Source organism: Chlorocebus sabaeus, chromosome 12 (assembly GCF_047675955.1).
Source record: "Chlorocebus sabaeus isolate Y175 chromosome 12, mChlSab1.0.hap1, whole genome shotgun sequence".
Lineage (NCBI taxonomy): Eukaryota > Metazoa > Chordata > Mammalia > Primates > Cercopithecidae > Chlorocebus > Chlorocebus sabaeus.
Window position 1 is genome coordinate 78,978,320 of NC_132915.1, and position 21,633 is coordinate 78,999,952.

Below are 21,633 nucleotides of genomic sequence, written 5' to 3' on the forward strand. Positions count from 1 at the left end.
AAGAGATTTTTGCATGAATTAAAAAGTAGACTATTAAATCAGTAGGTTTGAATCATAAGTATTAACCAGTTTGCCCCACACTCCAAATAAAGTATCTGTGAAACTTCTTGGCAAATTCCTCAGTCCATTCAAATATTTCTCAGCAAGGTCAGCACGCTGGTTCATGCCTGTAATCCCAGCACTTTGGGAGGCCAAGGCGGGCGGATCACTTGAGGCCAGGAGTTCGAGAGCAGCCTGGCCAACAAGGCAAAAAATACAAAAATACTAAAAAATACAAAAATTAGCTGGGCGTGGTTGCACACAACTGTAGTCCCAGCTGCTCAGGAGCCTGAGGCACAGGAATCACTTGAGCCCAGGAGGGAGAGGTTGCAGTGAGCCAAGATCATGCCACTACCCTCCAGCCTGGGCAAAAGGGCAAGACTGTCTCAAAAAAAAAATTTCTCAGCAAGTCAAAATTTCAAAATTTTAGACACAAATATAATAATGTACAGTATAAGGACATAAACAGGAAATCTGGATCACTAAACTGAAATGTGATTTGGGAGAAATTAGGTAGCTTTTAAATTACTCCTTTATAAATTCCTCAGTGGCTTGAAGGGATTGCTAAATATTTTCAATTATATGGTAACTCATAATTGATGTGATATTGATATACTGGTATTATATTGATATTATATATTATACTGATAACACTATCCTGTAGTGTTATCTACAAGTGTGAAGATGGGCAGGGCGCAGTGGCTCACGCCTGTAATCCCAACACTTTTGAGAGGCCAAGGCAGGTGGATCACCTGAGGTCAGTAGTTCGCGACTAGCCTGGCCAACACAGTGAAACCCCATCTCTATTAAAAATGAAAAAATTAGCCAGGTGTGGTGGTGTGCGCCTGTAGTCCCAGCTACTTGGGAGGCTAAGGCAGGACAATCGCTTGAACCCGGGAGGCAGAGATTGCAGTGAGCCGAGATCATGCCATTGCATTCCAGCCTGGGTGGCATGGCAAGACTCCATCTCAAAAAAAAAAAAAAAAAACAAAAAAGGTGTGAAGATTCATAGAGGTATCTGGACAGATTCTTAATGATTCACAAAGATCTACTGGGCCTGGGAAAATGTCTTACTGGCCACTATGAAAACACTTTCCCAATGTACTCACACAGGTTTCCTAAGAGCAACAAATGAGAGGAGCTGTTCTGGGGAAAAGGTAGAGGCACTGGCTCAGTCCCAGCCTCCCTCAGGAGACATGGGGCCAGAAACACAGGAGCTGCCTTAGCTGGGTTGTACTCTGGCCTTATACACCTACAGGCCCTGAAATGAGCTCCTTCCTTGGAGATTCACTGCCTCAGCCTATCGCTAACTCCCCTACTCACTCAAGAGGGATTCCTCAGCAGAAACCAATGCCCTACAGTTTAGACTGGTCTGCCCTCACCTTCCTGGGTAAAGGTTAATCTCTATCACCTACGACCTACCCAGAGAACAACCCTGATTAAAAACAACTTAGTTTAGCCTACTGGGTTTCTCCCAAGTAAGCAAAGGGATAAGTGCAACTGAGAACCATTTCAGTACCATCTCCTAATGAGGGTCCTGAGACGCATGAATCAGGCTTGAGACAAGCCAGGAGAAAGCAGAAAATGAGCTCTCAACTAACAGAACTGCCAAAGACAAGAATCAGGATGTGCATCAACCTCATTTTCTTTAGAGATCCACTAAGATGATCCTAATCTGTCTAATTTACCCACCAGCTTACGAGGCACATCCAGCAGAAGTCAAGGGACTGCATGGGCCATATAAAACCACACCAAGTTGGAAGAAAGTACATCTGGACTTATTCTGAATAACTGTATCTTCTCCACTAGGAGTATCTACATGAATCCCCCACAAGGTCAACTACCCTCCTCCTGACAGAATCCACTGAGTACTGAGAGTTGGAGGAAACCATTATCATTATTTCACGCCAATCCCTACTATTTCCAATCCCATTCCCACTTATCTGCTGCAAAAGAATCAGACCTTCCATGAATCATCAAAGTCTAAGCAGCTTTAAAAAGCCTTCCTTTTGGGAGGTCGAGGCGGGTGGATCACTTGAGGTCAGGAGTTCAACACTAGCCTGGCCAACATGTAAAACCCTGTCTCTTACTAAAAACACAAAAATTAGCTGGGCGTGGTGGTGCATGCGTGACTGTTGCGTGCATGACTGTAATACTGGCTACTTAGGAGGCATAAGAATCACTTGAACCCAGGAGGTGAAGGTTGCATTGAGCCAAGATCACACCACTGCACTCCAACCTGGGTAAGAGTGAGACTTTGTGTCAAAACAAAAACAAAAACAAAAAAACTTCCTAAATGGAACATTACTCAGCAATAAAAAGGAACAAACTTGATATATACAACATCTTGGATGAGCTTCAAGAGAATTATGCTAAGCAACAAAAAGCCAACCTCAAAAGGCTGCATACTCCATGAATGGATTTACGTATTACTCTCAAAATGATTTTATAGCTATGGAGAACTGATTAGCGGTTGCTAAGAGTTACAGAAATCTTGAAAGAGAGGGTAGAGGGTGGGTGTGGCTGTTAAGGGGAAGAAGCCTGCAATGGAACAGTTCTGTACTGTGTTGGTAGCTGACATGAAGCTACACATATGATGAAATCTGAAGTGTATTATAGCAATGCCAATTTCCCGGTTTTATTGTACTGCAGTTATGCAAGATGACAACACTGGAGGAGGTGGGGTGAAGAGTATATGGGTCTTCCCTGTATATGTCTTTGCAACTCCCTGTGAATCTATAATCATGATCTCAAAATTTCAAACAAAAGACAAAAAAAAACCTTTCTTCCCACTATCTGATCTGGGGCTGCTCAGATTGTGTGCCTTTGCTACAGTTGCAGAGAGAATGCTACTACTATTCAAAACCAGTACAGAAGGGCTCTGCATTTACTTCCAGTACAGAAGAATGACCTAAAGAAAAGGAGCCCTCTGGATGTAAAGGCTGAGGCTGAGTCCTAGAGGACAACACTTGGAAGGTCTATCATCCCATGAAAGGCTCTAACCACTTGCCTAGATCCCAGATGGCTCTTTCCTAAAATCCCATACCTGATACATGTTGGTTCCTCTTTTTTCCCATCCTCCTTTTAAAATGTATTATATCCAAAGAGCCAGAGGACAGAAGACCTCACTTCTTACTTCAAAGATATATGGCCCCTAATTTCCCACCTTCCCCACTCCACTGAACTCACAGTGTTTTATATCCATACCCACTCTGACCTGCTTTCCCCAGCTGTTCCATTCGTGCCATGGATTCATCTCATGCTTCATCTCAGAGAAATGCACTAAGAATTATCTCTCTCCTAATATTACAACCCCTTCCACTCTACCAGTTCTTTCCCTGGAGCATATAAACAAGGCTTCTCCATCTTAAAAAATTAAACAAAACTGCTCCATACCTCCCTCCCAGCTACGTTCCATAGGCAAACTTGGGAAAGAGAACCTGCTTTCTCTACTTCCTTGTTCCCAACAATTTCTCAACACACTGCGATCTAATGGGCTTCTGCTACACCAATTAAATGAACTGCTCTTGCAGTTGCTAAATCCAATTTCACTCTTACAAATTTCTGCGGCAATTTGACATTGCTGACCACTACTACTTTCTCAAAATGTTCTCTTTCCTTGGTTTTCCTCTTACCTTTCTCATAGCCCATTCTCATTTTCCTTTGTCAACCTATTGTTTTTTGTTCACCCTTAAAGGCTTAAGATACCCACAGGGCGCACCTCCAGACATCCTCCCCGTACCTTATACACATTCTTTCTTTATGCTGATGCTTCTCAAAACTCAAGATCCAACCCAGACCTCTCATCTGATTCCTGGACTTAAACAGCAACTGCCCATTTTTTAACTTCACCCCATCTCTCCTGAACCTCATACCTATAGAGTCAACAGCCTACTGGATGCCTCTACTTACAACAGTCACCTCAAACTCAACAGGTAACAGGTGAATTAGTTTCCCTACCAAATCTGCTCTTCTATTTCCTATCTTGGTGAATCTGTCATCACTCAGTAACTTCCAAAGCTAGAAACGTGAGTCATGCTAGATTTCTTCTTCTTATATTCAATTAATCACCAACTAACCCCTCAAGACCTTATAAATCTGTCCCTCCTGTTCACCTCCACTGAAACTGTCTCCAGTTCAGGGCTTTGTCACTTCTCATCCGGTTTACTCTAGAAGCTTTTAATTTGTCTCAAAGGCTCATATCTTGTATACCTTCAATCTTTTCTCCACAAAGCAGCTGAAAAGCCTGTTCTACAATGAAATCTGATGATTCTACTTCTCTTCTTATATCCTTAATCAAAATAATAAACATATCACTCCCCAAAATTTCCTTGCACCTGTATGTATGTCCTCCCTAGAGCTCCACCCCAATCCACAGGCAACCATTAATCTTACTGTCACTACAGATTAGTCCGCATTTCCTAGAACTTTAAATAAATGAAATCGTACCATTCGGGTTTTTTGCACAAATTTTTTCACTCAGCATACTTTTTTGTTGTTTGAGACAGAATCTTACTCTATTGCCCAGGCTAGAGTGCAGTGGCACAATCTTGGCTCACTGCAACCTCCATCTCCCGAGTTCAAATGATTCACGTGTGTCAGCCTCCCAAGTAGCTGGGATTACAGGTGTGTGCCACCACACCCAGTTCATTTTTGCACTTTTAGTAGGGATGGGGTTTCACCACATTGGCCACGCTGGTCTCAAACTCCTGACCTCAGGTAATCAGACCTCCCCGGCCTCCCAAAGTGCTGGGATTACAGGCGTGAGACACCGCACCCGGCCAGCATATTTATTTTGAGAGTCATCCATGTTGGTATATGTATCATTAGTCCATTTTTTTCCTAATGCTGAGTAATATTTCACTGCATAAATATACCACAATTTATATTTCAAAAGAAATACACTTCTTTTACGAAGATTCAAATAGGCGAGGTGCAGTCATTCATGCCTGTAATCCCGGTACTTTGAGAGGCTGAGGAGAGAAGATCACTTGAGCCCAGGAGTTCAAGACCAGCCTAGGCAACATGGTGAAACTCCTACAAAAGATATAAAAATTAGCCGAGTATAGTGACTCATGCCTGTAGCCCCAGCTAGTCAGGAGACCCAAGTGGGAGGATTGATTGAGACCAGGAGATCAAGCCTGCAGTGAGACACGACTGCGCCACTGTATTCCAGCCTGGGTGACAGAGCAAGACCCTGTCTCAAAAAAAAATAAAATAAATCAAATATTATTTTAAATCAAGTTCAAGTAATATCCTAGGCAGGTTTTACAGAAAATAATAAAGTAGAGGCAAAGGAAAAAATCAAGTTAAATCTCAACTTATACGCCTAAAACTGGCAGAATATTTCCTGACTTATGACTGTGTTGAGGTTAATAAAAGGCAGGTCATACAATGTGTCATCAAGTTGTTATGTGGATAACACAGCTCTGCTGAACATCCCCCACAAAAACTGAAAATCCTTCTTCCCGAAGCCAAATTAAACATGTACACAGAGATCCTATAAAACAGAAGTTAGCAAATTTTTCTGTAAAGGACCAGAGAGTAAATATTTTAGGCTCTGCAGAACATATACTCTCTGCCACAGCTTCTCAATTCTGTTTGTCCTTGAAACCTCAAAACAGCCAGAGAATATATGTAAACAAGTAGACACAGGTATGTTCCACTAAAACTTTATTTACAAAAGTGTTGGGAAAAAGGCTTGTGGGGTGCCATAAAAATATGGGACAATAAGTTGTGGAAAGCCACAATAGGCTTCTGAGGAGGAAAGCCTGCTAATTGCCATCATGTTCCCATACTCAGAGTGAGACCTGCTCTCTTCTCTGTAAACACTGTGTTCAAGGAGAAAGACACTCCTTTGAAACACTGGAATGTGGACAGACGTGCAGGCTCCTAGTTAAGCCCCACTAGCTACTCTCCAGTAAGTTAAAGATACGCTGTTTCAGCACAAAGGAGATTCATTTAAACTGCTACTGCTATAGATTACACTTATGACGTATTGCCTCCCTTTCACTGTTTCACCCTGAACATCTGCTTCTTAGATCTAAGTGACTAAATAAATAGTGTGGAGACCAGAGCTCACTGCCTTTGCAGCCTCCGTTACGCAACTGGCCCCCTGACTCCCACCTTTATGAACTCTTAACCTGTCTCTTCTCATTTCTTTGTCACCACCGGACTTCAGGTACCCTATGGGTGGTGTTGAGGCTGGTCCCCAACACAAAAGGAGGTGGCTGAATTTGGCCCTGGGCCATAGTTCACCTATCCTTCCTCAAAAATAATACAATATGGGAATATGTCAAGAATTATAAAACTGGGCATGGTAGTATACACCTGTAGTCCCAGCTACTCCAGAGGCTAAAGCAGGAGAACTGCTTGAGCCCAGGAGTTCAAGATCAGCCTGGACAATATGGTGAGACCTCATTTCTTAGAAATAAATAAATAAATAAATAATATAAATTTAAAAAGTATACAGAAAGTTGAGGAGTTGCAGTTTCCACGTTACAGTGGAAACTTTCCTTCAGTTGATCGGGAGCAGTGGTTATAAATGACTCTGCCACTGGGGGATTATTATCTCAAGTTCCTTACCCTTTGATCTTGTTTCCTCATGTGTAAAATGGGGATAATCTCTTCAATCTATCTCACACAGTCACTGTGAGGAACAAATGACATAAGGTAGATGAAAGTGGCCGGGCGCGGTGGCTCACGCCTGTAATCCCAGCACTTTGGGAGGCTGAGGTGGGTAGATCATGAGGTCAGGAGATCGAGACCACCTTGGCTAACATGGTGAAACCCTATCTCTACTAAAAATACAAAAAATTAGCCGGGCCTGGTGGCAGGCGCCTATAGTCCCAGCTACTTGGGAGGCTGAGGCAGGAGAATGGCATGAACCCAGGAGGCAGAGCTTGCAGTGAGCCGAGATCGCGCCACTGCACTCCAGCTTGGACAACAGAGCAAGACTCCGTCTCAAAAAAAAAAAAAAAAAAAAAGATGAAAGTGCTTTGTAAATTATAAACATGCTGTAAACTTCAATTATAAAACATAAAGTATCATTTACCATAAATTGTACCTAAAATCCTGAGCACTTTCCTCCCACCCTCTGTATTATATGCCATTCTTCTGCAAAAATGACAATATTTGTCAAAGCTCTGGCAAACCCTATCTTTTATCTTCCAATGCAGCTGCATCAATGAAGGTCATTTCATACAAACAGATGCTGAAATTAGGTTATTCATCTCTCTTCTTTTTCAAAACAATATTCTTACTTTGCCCACTCAGGGTGATTTGCTAGAGTTTCATTAATCAAATTACTTGTGACTTCAATCATGTGTACACTCTCTTGATGTACCTGTATTACGGATAAAGAGAGAAAAGAATCTCAGTAAAAAATAAACCCAATTTAACATTTATTTTTCTACTCTATTATTGGAACAATGCTTTGAGAGCCAAATAAATACACATCTTTGCTTTAATTAATTTAGAAACATGCACCTCAAAGTTACTATACATTATATCTAATGATGCACTCTATGGGAAATAAAAAGTACTTGCTAGCTCCCTGTTCAACAAATACTTAAGAAAAAAATACATAGATATGTTCAAATACTTGACACATACATGTGCATACATTTCATTCACATGGATATATTGTATATATATTGTATATATATGTGTTTGTATATCTATGTAAGCAATACCAGCACTTTGTGAGCTAACAGGTTCGTCATGTAGAGTGAGACAAACAGGCAAATAAGGAACTAAGGGTTTTTTTTGGGTTTTTTTTTCCAGCCCGATTCTCGCTCTGTCATCCAGGCTGGCTGGAGTGCAGTGGCACGATCTCGGCTCACTGCAACCTCCACTTCCCAGGTTCAAGCGATTCCCATGCCTCAGCCTCCTGAGTAGCTAGGATTACAGGCACTCGCCACCATGCCTGTCTAATTTTGTATTTTTAGTAGAAACAAGGTTTTGCCATGTTGACCAGGCTGGTCTTGAACTCCTGACCTCAAGCAATCCACTCACCTTGGCCTCCCAAAGTGCTGGGATTACAGGTGTGAACCACCACACCCAGTTGCAACTAAGTAAGGTTTCTGAGTAAAAAAAGCCAACAGAAGCTGCACCTCTGAATTTACCTTGCCCAATAACCAACAAAATGAGGGGGATAAAATGGGAATTAACCAGTTGAAAAAAATTTTTTTTCACCCAGGACATCCAAACAAGGAAAGAAACATAATCTGATACAATTTGGAACTCAGCCATCAGGTAAAGGAACAAAATATTCTGGAGCACAACAGAGAGGCGTAACAGCTCACTCCTAAACTGACCCCATCACCCAGGAGCCACACAGGTGAGCTGACAAATATATTACGACTCACCGGTAACAAGGAGAAAAGAAGCCACATCCTTATCCTTTTCTGATGACAGAGGGAAAGAAAGTGTAATGAGGGAGAAAAGAACAAATCAGAGGAAAGAGATCAAAGTCCCCCACCCACACCCACCCCTCATCTCTGTCCCTTTCTGCAGTGAAAGTTCCACAGAATGCAAGGAATTGAGCGAGACAGTACAAAGATTGACGGTATTTTTCCATGGGCATGGGTATGAGATTAACCAAGTAGCAAAATCACTAGGGCAAGTCACATACCAACCCAGAACAGACCACAGTCTAGATATCCTAACAAAGATACATAAGCCAGCTAAGCCATCAAGTGATACCACTTCCAATTCTATCAGGCCCCAGAAAAGTAGGAAGAACACAGAATACAAACTGTACCAAGAAGGGGAAAAGAAACTGATTTCAGACACAATGAAGAGATAATCAACTCAGATGCAATGCCTAAAATACAGCCAGAATGAATAAGGCCTGATATGTTCTTGTGAGGACTTAGGCTAGCATTTTGTGGGATATGGAAAACGAGATGGCTGTAAACTAGGGGATATAATCTTACTTAGATGTTTAAAGTAAGTTTGGACGCTGTGTTGAAAACACACTAAATGAGGCTAAGGAACAATTCAAGAGAGAGCAGGGATAGCTTTGAGCAGGGCAGTAGCGGTACTGAAAAAGAAGTGATTGGATTTGAGAGCTATCTTACATTAACCAACTGTTGGATGTTAAATGGGTTTTACATTCCCGAAATAAACCTCACATAGATACATTTTCCTTTTTACATATTGCAGGATTTAATCTGTTAACGTTTTGTTAAGAATTTTTGTGTCTATTTATAAGGGATATTGGTCTGCAGTTTCCCTTCTGTAAATGCCTTTGACTTTGGTTATCTGGGCAATACTAGCCTCATAAAATGAGCTGGCAAGTGTTACTTCTTTGCTAACTGAACAACATTGTGTAGAACAGGCAGTATTTCTTCACTACATGTTTGATAAAACTCTATCTGGGCCTGAGTGCTTCTTGGTAGGAAGATTTTCAAACACTAATTCAATTTCTTGTCCTCATAGTGGGCTATAATTTTCCTATTTCTTCTTGAGCCTGTTCCATTCCTTCTCTACAAGGAATTTCTCCACGTAATGTTATCAAACTTGTTGGCATAAAGTTGTTCACAATAGTCCCTTATCTTTTTAAGATCCGTGAGATATGCAGAGATGTTTCCTCTTTTGTACTTGAGATTGGTAATTTGTATCCTCTTTCCTTTTCTCTTCATCAGTCTGGCTAAAAATTTGTCAATTTTATTGGTGTTTTTCAAAGAACCAGCTTTTGAGTTAAAATGTTTACTATTGTTTCTCCATTTCAAATTTCCTTCATCTACACTCGACCCTTATTATTTCCTTCCTTTCATTTACTTTGGATTAATTTGCTATTATTTGCTAGCTTCTGAAGGTGGAAACTTAGGTCACTGATTTTCCTTTTTCAAATATAAGCATTTAATGCCATAAATTTCCAACAAGACACTGCTTCAGCTTCATCCCACAACTTTTGATACACAGCAACTTTTCTTCCATTTTAAAATCTTCTAATTTCCTTCGAAATTTATTCGATTCACAGGTTTAGAAGTATGCTGCTTAATTTCTAAATATTTGGAAATTTCCTAAATTTCTATTACTGATTTCTAATTTAATTCTGTGTCAGGAAATGCTTCATTTTTTCTTTTTTTGTTTAAGACAGTGATCTCTCTCTGTCACTCAGCCTGGAGTGCACTGGCACAATCACGGCTCACTGCAGCCTCCACCTCCCAGGCTCAAGCAATCTTCCCACCTCAGCCTCCTAAGTAGCTGGGACTACAGGCATGTACCACAATGCCCACCTAATTTTTTAAACATAAGGGTCTCCTTATGTTGCCCAGGCTGGTCTCAAACTCCTGGGCTCAAGCAATCCTCCTGCCTCAGCCTCCCAGGTAGTTGAGATAACAGGTGTGTACCACTGTGCCTTGCCTAATACTTCCAAATGTATTGAACATACTGTTTATTCTGGTGAGTATCCCATGTTTTCTTGAAAAGAACGTAATTTCGAATTGTTAATTAGGTCAAGTTGACTGACCGCATTTTTTGGTGTGTGTTTTGTTTTTGTTTTTGCTTTCTTTTGAGACAAAATCTTGCCTGTCATCCAGACTGAGGTGCAGTGACACGATCACAGCTCACTGCAGCCTCAACCTGCCGGGATCAAGCAATCCTCCCACCTCAGCCTCTCAAGTAGCTGGGACTATAGGCTTAAGCCACCAAGCCCAACTAATTTTTTCTATTCTTTATAGAGATGGGATTTTGTCACGTTGCCTAGGTGGGTCTTAAAACTTCTGGAGTCAAGGGATCCACCTGCCTCATCTTCCCAAAGTCCTGGGATTACAGGCATAAGCCACCACACCCAGCCGACTGACAGGATTTTAAAAGGCTTCTAAATATCCTTATGATTTTCTAACTACTTATTCCCTCAATTATTGCAAGGAGTATTGAATCCTGAACTATAATCATAGATTTATTTCTCCTCTTAATTCTGAATGTTTGATTTCATGTATTTTAGAGCTCCGCTGTTAGGAGCATATACATTTATAACTGTTATGGTAATATTAACTCTTATCCATATGAAAAGTCCTTAATTTGCCTCTAGTAGTATTTCTTTTTGACAATCTATTTTGTCTGATAATATATAATCAACTGCACGTATTTTCTGTGGACAGTTTGCAGTGTATGCTTTTTAATATTTTTACTATCAACCTTCCTGTGACTTTGAATTTAAAGTGTGTCTCTAACAGATACTAAAAGCAAGTTGGAACTTGCATTTTTTTTTTTTTTTTTTTTTTTTTTGAGATGGAGTCTCGCTGTCGCCCAGGCTGGAGTGCAGTGGCCGGATCTCAGCTCACTGCAAGCTCCGCCTCCCGGGTTCCCGCCATTCTCCTGCCTCAGACTCCCGAGTAGCTGGGACTACAAGCGACCGCCACCGCGCCCGGCTAGTTTTTTGTATTTTTTAGTAGAGACGGGGTTTCACCGTGTTAGCCAGGATGGTCTCGATCTCCTGACCTCATGATCCACCCGTCTCAGCCTCCCAAAGTGCTGGGATTACAGGCTTGAGCCACCACGCCCAGCCGGAACTTGCATTTTATATTCAGTCTGACAATCTCTGCTTTTTGACTGTTTAGTTGCTTCTCATGTAACCTAAGTATTGTCATGACCAGGTTTAGGTCTGCCGTTTTGCTACTTGCTTTCTATTTGTCCCATCTCTATTGGTCCTCTGTTCTTCCTGCACTGCCTTTTGTGTTCAACAAATTTTAGTATACCATTTTAGTTCCCCTAATCCTTAGGTTATTTATTGCCTGCTGTTTAACTTACCTAAATTTTATCTCAGCTTTTATCACAACCTACTTCCAGTTAATATTGACTTATATCCAGGAAAATATTTTAAGAACTTCACACCAGTACAGTTCCACTTTCCAGCCCTCTTCTTTGTGCTATGGTTTTACATATGCATAACTCATCTATATATGTTATAAAGGCCACAAGAGTGTTTCTATTTTTCTTTAAATAGTCATATTTGTTTAAATAAACTAAAAGAAGATAGGGGAAAATATAACCCACATATTTTCCAAGTGCTTTCATTCCTTTCTTTGGATCCAGATTATTTCTGGAGTCATTTATCTTCACCCCGAAGGAATTCTGTTAGCTTTCCATATAAGTGCAGGTCTGCTATGAAAAAATTCAGTATCTGTTTATCTAGAAATGTTTTCATTTTGCCTTTACTTTGAAAGAACAGTTTCACTGACTATAAAAGTATTGTTTGACAGAGATTTCTCCCCATGACTTTAAATATGTTACTCCAATGTCTTTTAGTCTTTGCTGTTTATTAAGAGAATTAAGTCACTAAATGTATTGTTCCCCTGTTTGTGATGTGTAATTTTTCTCTTGCTTCCTTCCAGATTTTCTTTTTATCTTTGTCTTTCGGCAGTTTGACTATGATGTAGCTAGGTATGGTTTTGTGTTTGCATATGCTTATTCTACTGAAGGTTTGTTGAACTTCTTGGATCTATTAATGTTTTTCACCAAACATGGGAAATTTTTAAGCAATATCTCTTCAAATAATTTTTTCTACCTTTTTCTCTTCCTCTTCTCATCTTCTAGGATGCCTATTACATGTCTGCTAGAACATCTGACATTGCCCCACAGGTGTCTGAGGCTCTGCTCATCTCCAGTTGGACCTGACACCAAAAGCACAGGCAACAAAGGCAAAAACTGACAAATGAAGCTACATTAAACCTAAACACATCCGTGCATCGAAGAACACTTCCTTCAAGAAAAGCTGCAGGTTTTGCTGCCCATGTGAGAATGCCACCTGTTTTTACCTGTACAGAAAAGGTATCTGTTTTTACTAGCTACAGTAGCAGCTTTTCATCAATGAAAGATCTCCTGGTTGCCTACCTGGTCATTTTCTAATGCTTTTAAATGGTGTTTTTAATAATTTCATGCTGTTTTATTCTTGATTTCTGTGGAAAGGAATTACCTGACATCCTCACCCTGCTATTATCCCAGGACATATTAGTAAAGAGGAGCCAAAAAGGATTTTCTGGCAAACTAGATGTGGATACAAAACAAAGACAGTAGTCAAAGATGATCCTGAGACTTTTCATTTGAGCAAGCAGAAAGAATGGAGTTGTCACTGAAGACTATGAGAAGAACAGACAAGCGGAGGAAGGTCTGGAATTCAGTCTCTGACACGTTACATTTGAGATGTCTATTAAACATTCAAGTAGATACTGTCATGAATGTTTCAGAGAATGACAGCTTTCTTGGCCGGAGAATGAATTAGATAACCAACAAGGTTCCCTCAAAAACTCAGTTTGGATGAATTCTACACCTAGAAAGAAATGGTTCAGTAATACTTGTTATCAAAGTTCAGAGAAGCAAAAGCTCACTGAAGCAGGGGATGAACAAAGAAAAAAGACTTAAAAGATAAAACTGAGATGGCCAGGCAAAAGATGCTATGCAAAGGGACAAAGAAGGAAAAGTAGAATAGAAGTGTAGGAGAGAGGAGAAAGGAAAATGAAAGATCATACTAATGAAAGCTTTCTCTAATGAAGAACTGGAATGTAAGATTACACAGTAGCAGGCTTAAGCAAAATATGACAAAAACAAAGCCTCTAAATAAGTCTGCACAGTATATATACAAGACTATACATAATTAATACCCAAGGAACACACAGGAACTATACATAGACTGAAACAGAAGTACAAGAAGAGGAGGCTTTCAGAAGCAAATGATAAGATAGCTTGAGGGTGTACTGAAGCTGACACTAAGAATAGGACTTCCAAGCGGAGATGCCACTTAAGAAATAATGCAGTTCTTTAGCAAACTGGTTAATTAGATTATCAATTATAGTTACCAACAGGTCTCTATGGGACTAAAGGAATAAAAAAAAATTTGGATCCATGATTTCACATAAGCTTCACCAATTCCTTGAAAACAACATACCAAAATCTGGGTTGTGGAGTTCAATACGGTTCAGATAAAATAAAGATTAAAATGTACTATAAAAGTGGGAGGAAAAAAACTTGTCAGACTTGATAAGCCTAAAAAAAAAAAAGTAAGAGATATCACTATAAAGATAACATTTTAGGTGTGCTTTACAGAATAATTTTCTTTGATGAGATGGAAATGGGGAAAGGAACTGTAAGCTGGAAGGACCTGGGAAGTGAGAAATAAAGGTGCTATGGTATATATCAGAAGAAGGATCAATGAGACAAGGATGGAATGTGCTAGTCAGCAAATTCTGATCTAGTGAAGAGTACTAACCAGATTAGAATTCATGAGACCAGATCCTAATTCTTCCATTAAAAAAAAAAAAAAGAAAGCGCCACTTGTTCTTCATTATCTCATTTTTTTTCATTTGTATTTCCTCCCAAGGGTTTTGATAAAATAAAAATGCATGTAAAAGAGGTCTGAAAAGAAAAATACTAGGCAAATTCATGGCAAAATTAGTAATATACAAATCATAAATCCTTTAGCTAGTGTATACACTTGTAAGTCAAGTTAACATTTTCCATGCTGCTTCTGCTAGCTTTTTATCCAGACTACAATTCTAACAATTAAGGGTTTATTAATGAGAATAATTATTATTGTACTCTACCTTTGCAGTCAGGAGTAGGGCTAAAAGAAGAGTTCCTATCACTAACAAAAATATGATGAAAATGCTAATTATTTTATCTAACATCTTCTCCAACCAGATGATCATCTGCACAAAAATGAAAAAGAGAATTACTTATCTTTAAAGTAGAACTTTAAAAATACAGATACTCAATTATCATAAAGACAAAACAGGATCTTCAGCATGGCAAAGCAAATTATGGCATAATAATTAAAGCAATAAAAGCTTTAAGCAACTTTAAAAACTTCACAGTACTCATTACTGCTGGTGTTACATAGTTTATTACTGTCATAGCTAAGAAAAAGGCAGTCGATTTCAACATAACCTATATCTATATTCAAATTCTCAAACTGTAGGACATCTATGTTTCAAATTGTAATTTATAACCTGGTAAGTATTCTAAACAAAATATTGACAATCCATTAGCTGACCTAAAATCTCATGAAGCTGTATTATCAGTTTAACAAATATGCAAGACTTTAGCAAAAGTATGCCTCTTATAATACAGGCATGGCCTAAAAAATACAGATAAAATTGGAGCAAATTAAAAGAGGAGTTGCATTCAAATTATTTTTTCCATTTGATATCATTAGAATTACAAAAGCAGTAATAAAGAAAATCGAATGTTAAGGCAATGATAAATAACAAAGTTAACAGTTGCCCAAGGAGCGAGGGGTTGGGAGGTGAATGCACAATCAAGGAGGGGCACAAAACAGGCTTCAGGTTAATTTGTTTTATTAAGGGGGGAGTCATCGATAGATAAATGGGTATTCTTTACATCTTTTTATGTTTGAAATATTTCATAATACATAATAAAATGCTTTTCAAAATCTGATATTCTACTTAAGTTTCTATTATTCTGAAAACATAAGCTTTATGGCATGATTGTAATTGATATAAATTAATCAATATAGATGTTCCTTAATCAATAATTAAAATTGTGCTTTCCCTAAATGCTATCTGACATTGTCTTGCTATAACTTCCCTCATCTTTCACAACCACAAATAATCCTACATTTTAAACAACTTGTGTTTTCAGAATATACACTTGATAGATTGCTAGAATTCCTTTCATGCAAAGCTACCATCTAACATCTCAAAACTACATTTAACTAGATTAATAACTGCTGAAACACCACAATGCACCGCTCAACCCCAACGTGAGCAACAGCATTGCTAAATAAGTTATTCTTAATTTAGATCTGATTTATGCTCTCTAAACAGTGAATTAAACATCCAAAAGCAAAGAATGTTGGTTGAAAAAACAACATGACTTCTGCAGCATTTACTTTCACTTGACATTTATAAGCTTGTGCCCCCCTTATCTGTTTTTCATCAAGGACACTGTCACTAAGAGATCAACACTAAAGTGAACTCAAAGATAAAAAGTTAATCTTTAATCTTGACAATTACAGCTTCAAACAGAAGAGTTAATTTTCAATGCATGCTACCAAAGCATCAAAGACAATGCAGACTAAAAAAAAAGGAATAACAGGTTTCTAAGATATGGAAGGTCAGATGTCATATTCCGAAGTTAAATTCCAAAATCAATGAAACTGAAAACTTTCACAATTAGAAACCAACTGAAAAACTAGTTCCTGAGGCAGCTTCCTGAGGAAAGAGCTAGGTTTGTATCACTCCTCTCTGTATCTCCAAAATCTAAGCGCTTAGCATGTGGTAAGCATTCAATTACTATGTGTTTGAATAAGCAAGCATAAATAAAATAATTTCAAAATTAAAACTATATTTTTAACCACAAATTACAATTTCTGAAAATAATGTAGGAGCCTCTATTTTTTTCAGAAAAGTCATATCCTGAAGTGCATTTTTAAATGTAAATGATATTCTATTTAGAAACATGTTTGAGTATTTTTAACATATAAAATTATATTCAAAAGAATATTCAAAAACATATTATGGACATTGACATTACAATATCAAATTTTTTAGTTTTAAGTTAGGGTAAAATTTTTCTAACACAGCCATAAAGGTAGAAAAAAATTCACAGTCACCTAAATAAAAATGTATATCCAAGGGATGACAGTGAGGGTTGGATGTTTCATTGAAATTTAAAATAAACAAAATTATTTAAGATGCTCAAAAAAGAAGCTAAGAAGTTGTTTTCATCACATGTGGCCAGTTAAGTTAGCTGAGAACAGGACAAGAAGGGAGACAGTAAGAGAGAGGAAAGAGTGGGAAAGAGAAACAGAGACTAAGACTTATTCAAGAATAAAAGGAAACAGAGAAAGTCAAGAGGAAAAAAAAATGGGGATGGGGGGAGTTGGTACATAAAACTAAGGACCAAAAGAGGAAAAAAAGCAAAGAGGATAAAAAACTTAGGAGGAAAAGATGAACCAACTCCCTGAAAGACTGAATAGTACAAGACACACAAAGAAACAGCAACTCGGAGAGAGGAAGATAAACAGAAAGAGAGGAAGCAATGGAGAAGGGGACCAAAGGCCAGAAGTGCTATCTCATGAGGCTGATCCTGTCCCACGTTCTGCTTTGGGCAAAGGAAACCAATCCACTTGCCCTCGCATGGAAATTACCAAGTCTCTAAATGTCCCCAATCTTTCCATGCTGAAAGACTGAGAAGTGACTTTAATTTTTAAAGTTTATTTTTCAAAAAGAGAAGAGAAATAATTTTAAAATGACACTCTGAATGTTTCAAATTAGAATGAAGGGCATGCGTTTTTTAAATTTAGAGATGTCAGTAAATTTATAGTTACACCAAAAAGTACTCTAAAACTTTTACACTAACTGGCCTTATTTATCAAGCTATTAAGAGAGTATTCCACTACCGAGTTTTTCTTCTCTTTCATTATTCTGTGCCTACAGATTTTTCATTTTGCTTTGTTTTTAAACAAAATTTCACTTGAGTTTTAGTGCAAATAATCAATACTAAGAAATAAAACAAGGCCAGGTGCAGTGGCTCATGCCTATAATCCTAACACTTTGGGAGGCTGAGGCAGGCTGATCACTTGAGCTAAGGAGTTCAAGACCAGCCTGGGCAACATAGCAAAACCCCGTCTCTACTAAAAATACCAAAAAAAAAAAAAAAAAAAAAAAAAAAACCCCAGGCATGGTGGTGCACACCTGTGGTCCCAGCTACTTAGGAGGCTGACGAGGGAAGATTGCTTGAGCCTGGGAGGTGGAGGTTGTAGTGAGTCAAGATCACGTGACTGCATTCCAGCCTGGGTGACACAGTGAGATCCTGTCTCAAATTTAAAAACAAAAAAAACAAAAAAGGAAAAGAAATAAAACAAATAACTCTGTGGGTTACATTTCAATTAACCTATGTATGCTCTCTCACCCTCTCTTCTCTCGAATTGGTTTCTTAATTCACTCCACTTGAAATTTCTACCTACCAAAATTACCCAGTGCTGCAATTTTCTGACTTTGAGATGTGATGTAATATAATAAAATAGTTCTCAACTTATGTGTGTCCTTTCTTGGAATATACCCACTCAAAATCTCAAGCAGTTACTCTATCTTTACACCAATGCTTTACAACATGGAATCATCAAATGAAAGAAAAAAGGTACTTGATCTTAGAGATCTTTTAAAATTAACTCAATGATTCAGTTATGAATTAGGCCCATAAATTAGGTAATCTAGCTCATTTAGTCTACCGAAGGTTAAATCAAATTTAATCCAATGAATTTAGTTCTCCTTTCCCCATCTCTTGAGGGCAATTTCATTTCAATATAACACAAATTGAAGAAAAGTACAAAACCACCTACTTTGATCGCTTGAGCCCAGGAGTTCACAGTTGCAGTGAGCTTTCATTGTGCCACTGCACTCCAGCCTGAGCAACAGAGCAAGACCCTGTCTCTAAAAGATAATTGAAACAAATAAAAATTTTTTAGAAACCACCTTCTTTGGTCATAATTTTAAAACGTGACTTATATTTGCACATCATTTGCCAAGGATTGAACTCGCTTACCCATACTAGTTTTATAGGGAATGGAGATATATATACAACCATGTGAGACTGTGGGAGTGTTTATTTTACACAATGCTTCTTTCCAACGCAAGTTTAAAACTTTAGGTATTGTAAAAAGTCTCCCCTCTCCTCCATTTCAACAGAAAAAAACGAAATCCTAACCCATCCAGAGTCTCATTTTGATCTATTTTCAAGAAGTACCACATCTTTCTTAAGGCCTGATATAATATTTCCACAAAAGACATATCTATAGAGAGAGTTTTATTATGTTTAAACACAACACATATAAATGATGTCATCTCTTGCTATCTGTCCTAGAGATTCATTGAAATTATTATCATTTTTTTAAGAAACAGGGTCTTGCTGTCACCCAGGCTGGAGTGCAATGGCACAATTATTGCTCACTGCAACCTTGAATTCCTGGGCTCAAACAATCCTCTTGCCTCAGTCTCCTGGGTAGTTAGGACTACAAGTGTGTGCCACCATGCCTGGCTATTTGATTCATTAAAATTAATTTAAACATTACAATATGTGACTATATGTCAAGGTAGAACATTCCTAATATATCTGGATTAGCCTTTACTGAAGTTATTAAAACTGAATTATAATGCCATGCCAATCATGTGAAGCATTTACCATAGATACAACCTCATACCTTGGAGAAAATACAAAATTCGATGTCACAGGTCATGACTACAATCTGTTTTAAGTTAAAAATAAATTTTGAAATACTAGTTATTTAAAAAAAAGACAACATATAAAATTATCTGCCAAGGAAACCATACAAATAATTCACAGATTTGTCTTTTTAAAAAATTCCTATGTCTTTTATAGAAAAAGTAGCAAAAAGAGAGTTCTCTCTTGCCCTTACAATAACTATTGCCTAACGTGTTTTCACACATCAAAGGAGACTAGAATGTCAGGCTGAGCCACATTTACATAACTGAAAAGGAATGAAAATCATTTACAGTGGACAAAAGGACTAGGAGACAGAACTTCTTACACTTGAGCAAGGAGATGCCATCCATATCAGACAGCCTTTGCTGAGTTTTTAGCAAATTATACTGTGATAGTATTCATGCTTCACGACCTTCCATAGCTTATAATTAAAACTTGAAAACAAAAACTTAGTTTGACACATGGACAGAAACAGAGTGAGAAAGGTGATACGGGGGCATTACAGAATTCAATAGTAAAAACCAACATCTGGGTGTTCATTTACCTTCTTATTTAGCCAGTGCCAGAGCTTGAGGATAGTGGGTAAGGTGAGAAAGAGAAGATAAGAAAAGTGGAATATCATTAGAGAATGCAATCACAGTATGAAAAGAAAAGAAAAGGAAAGCATGAGAAGTAACTGTCCCAGACAAAGGAAAAACTAGGGATGGAAAAACTAACACAATAAAGTTTTAAAATCAAGAGAATATAGTATTCCTTTAAGATATATAATGATTGAAATGATAACCACATCTTTGTTGGGAATCCAACAATTAAAAATACATAAAATAACCTGCATGCCCGTAGGCTTAGTGTCTCCATGCCTTTGCACTGCTCCACCTGCTTGCCCTTCTGGCCATGTCTACCTAAGAAACTCCCACCTGTGCTTCAAAACTTGCTCCAGGATCATTTCCTCCGCTGCCGTTCCCTTTCTCAAGACCCTATTAACAGTGAGTCATTTCTTGCTCAGTGCTGCCACTGTATCCTGTACACACTTTTCCTACATAAATTCCTAATACTTACATAGAGCTTACTGTGTACCAGGCAATGATCTAGGGATTTTACATATATTACCTCATTTAACCCTTACCACCACTCTAGGAGGTAGATTCTATTTGTACCTATTTTACTGGTATGGAAACCAACGCACAGAAAGGTTAGGAAACTTAATGGATTCATAGTCCATGCTCTTTAACCACTAAGGCTCCAAATCTAACCACCATTTATGAATTTTTATGAATTGCTGTCTTTCCCCAACAAACAAGGCTTCTGTATCTGGTTTTCCAGGATTCATCTGATTTTCCATAGGACTTAATACAGTATCTGACATATGGGAATTACTCCAAAAATACTCACTAAACTGAGCCACTGCCTAGCTACATAATTTTAGGCAAGTCGCTTAACCTCTCTGGATTTCAATTTGGTCCTAACATAATAAGGGAATTGAATCAGAAGATCCATTTCTCCCATTTTTATGAGGAAAAAATACTTACACAAGCCTTATTTAAAGTAAACCCATCTTATCCTTGTGTAAACCATAATTTTAAACGTTAAACTTTCATCATAGAATTAGATATTAAACATGTTATCAACAGTTACAATATAAACACATGGAATGGAAGATTTCAAACCATGAAATATATTAACTCCATTAAGACAGCCCAAGTCCTTAAAATACAATACCTTGCTATCAACTTTTAATAAGAATTTTCCAAGCCCGACAATGGGCCAAGGCGCAAGAGCCCCCTGCCGCTCCTTCAGGAAGCTTTCTGTAACACCCCACCACACATGGTAGTGTTTCTCCAGGAAGTCCACAACTCCAAAGTGAATGACAAGCTTTTTGAGTATCCAGACTAAAAAAAGGTAAAAAATACAAATATAAACAAGATATACATTAACAAGTTGTAACATGAAAAGGTTCCTTAATTTCACATGACCTGTCTAAAATAGTAAAGCTAGTATTAAAAAGAAGATCAATGTTAAAATGCAGGGTAGGACTCAAACTATTCCACACAGATGGAACTGGACAAAGTAACTTTTCAAACCATCCCCAACTGCCTATATTATCTTCTTCATGAAGTCTGAATCCTTGAAGAGTCTGGGATTATGTTATGGCCCATATAAACATAAGATACTCTTATTGTGAAGATTTCAGTGACTATAATTCTGGCACCTCACATATTTTCCCCCTTCCTGAGTAAAGAATACAAAACCCTGACATTTCCTATCTCCTTGGCTTTTACAGCTGCTCGTCAAATTTTCTTGTTTTCCTTGGTTGCTCGTTATTTAGTGACCAGAAAAGCATAAGGTATTCCATACGCATCATGATTTTGTACCACTGCAGAGCAATGTTGTTCCTATTTC

General features: G+C 38.2%; 1 protein-coding gene across 1 annotated transcript in view; it reads right to left on the minus strand.

The window, feature by feature from the left end:
• The window catches only part of TMEM245 (transmembrane protein 245), a 105,331-nt gene that overhangs the window by 50,550 nt on the left and 33,148 nt on the right, over positions 1-21,633 (minus strand). Inside the window, exons 6-8 of the mRNA XM_037983358.2 lie at positions 20,953-21,122; positions 14,592-14,696; positions 7,302-7,384 (exon numbers count right to left, since the gene is read on the minus strand). Coding sequence (XP_037839286.2) covers positions 7,302-7,384; positions 14,592-14,696; positions 20,953-21,122 — 358 coding nt within the window. The remainder of the gene's footprint in view (positions 1-7,301; positions 7,385-14,591; positions 14,697-20,952; positions 21,123-21,633) is intronic.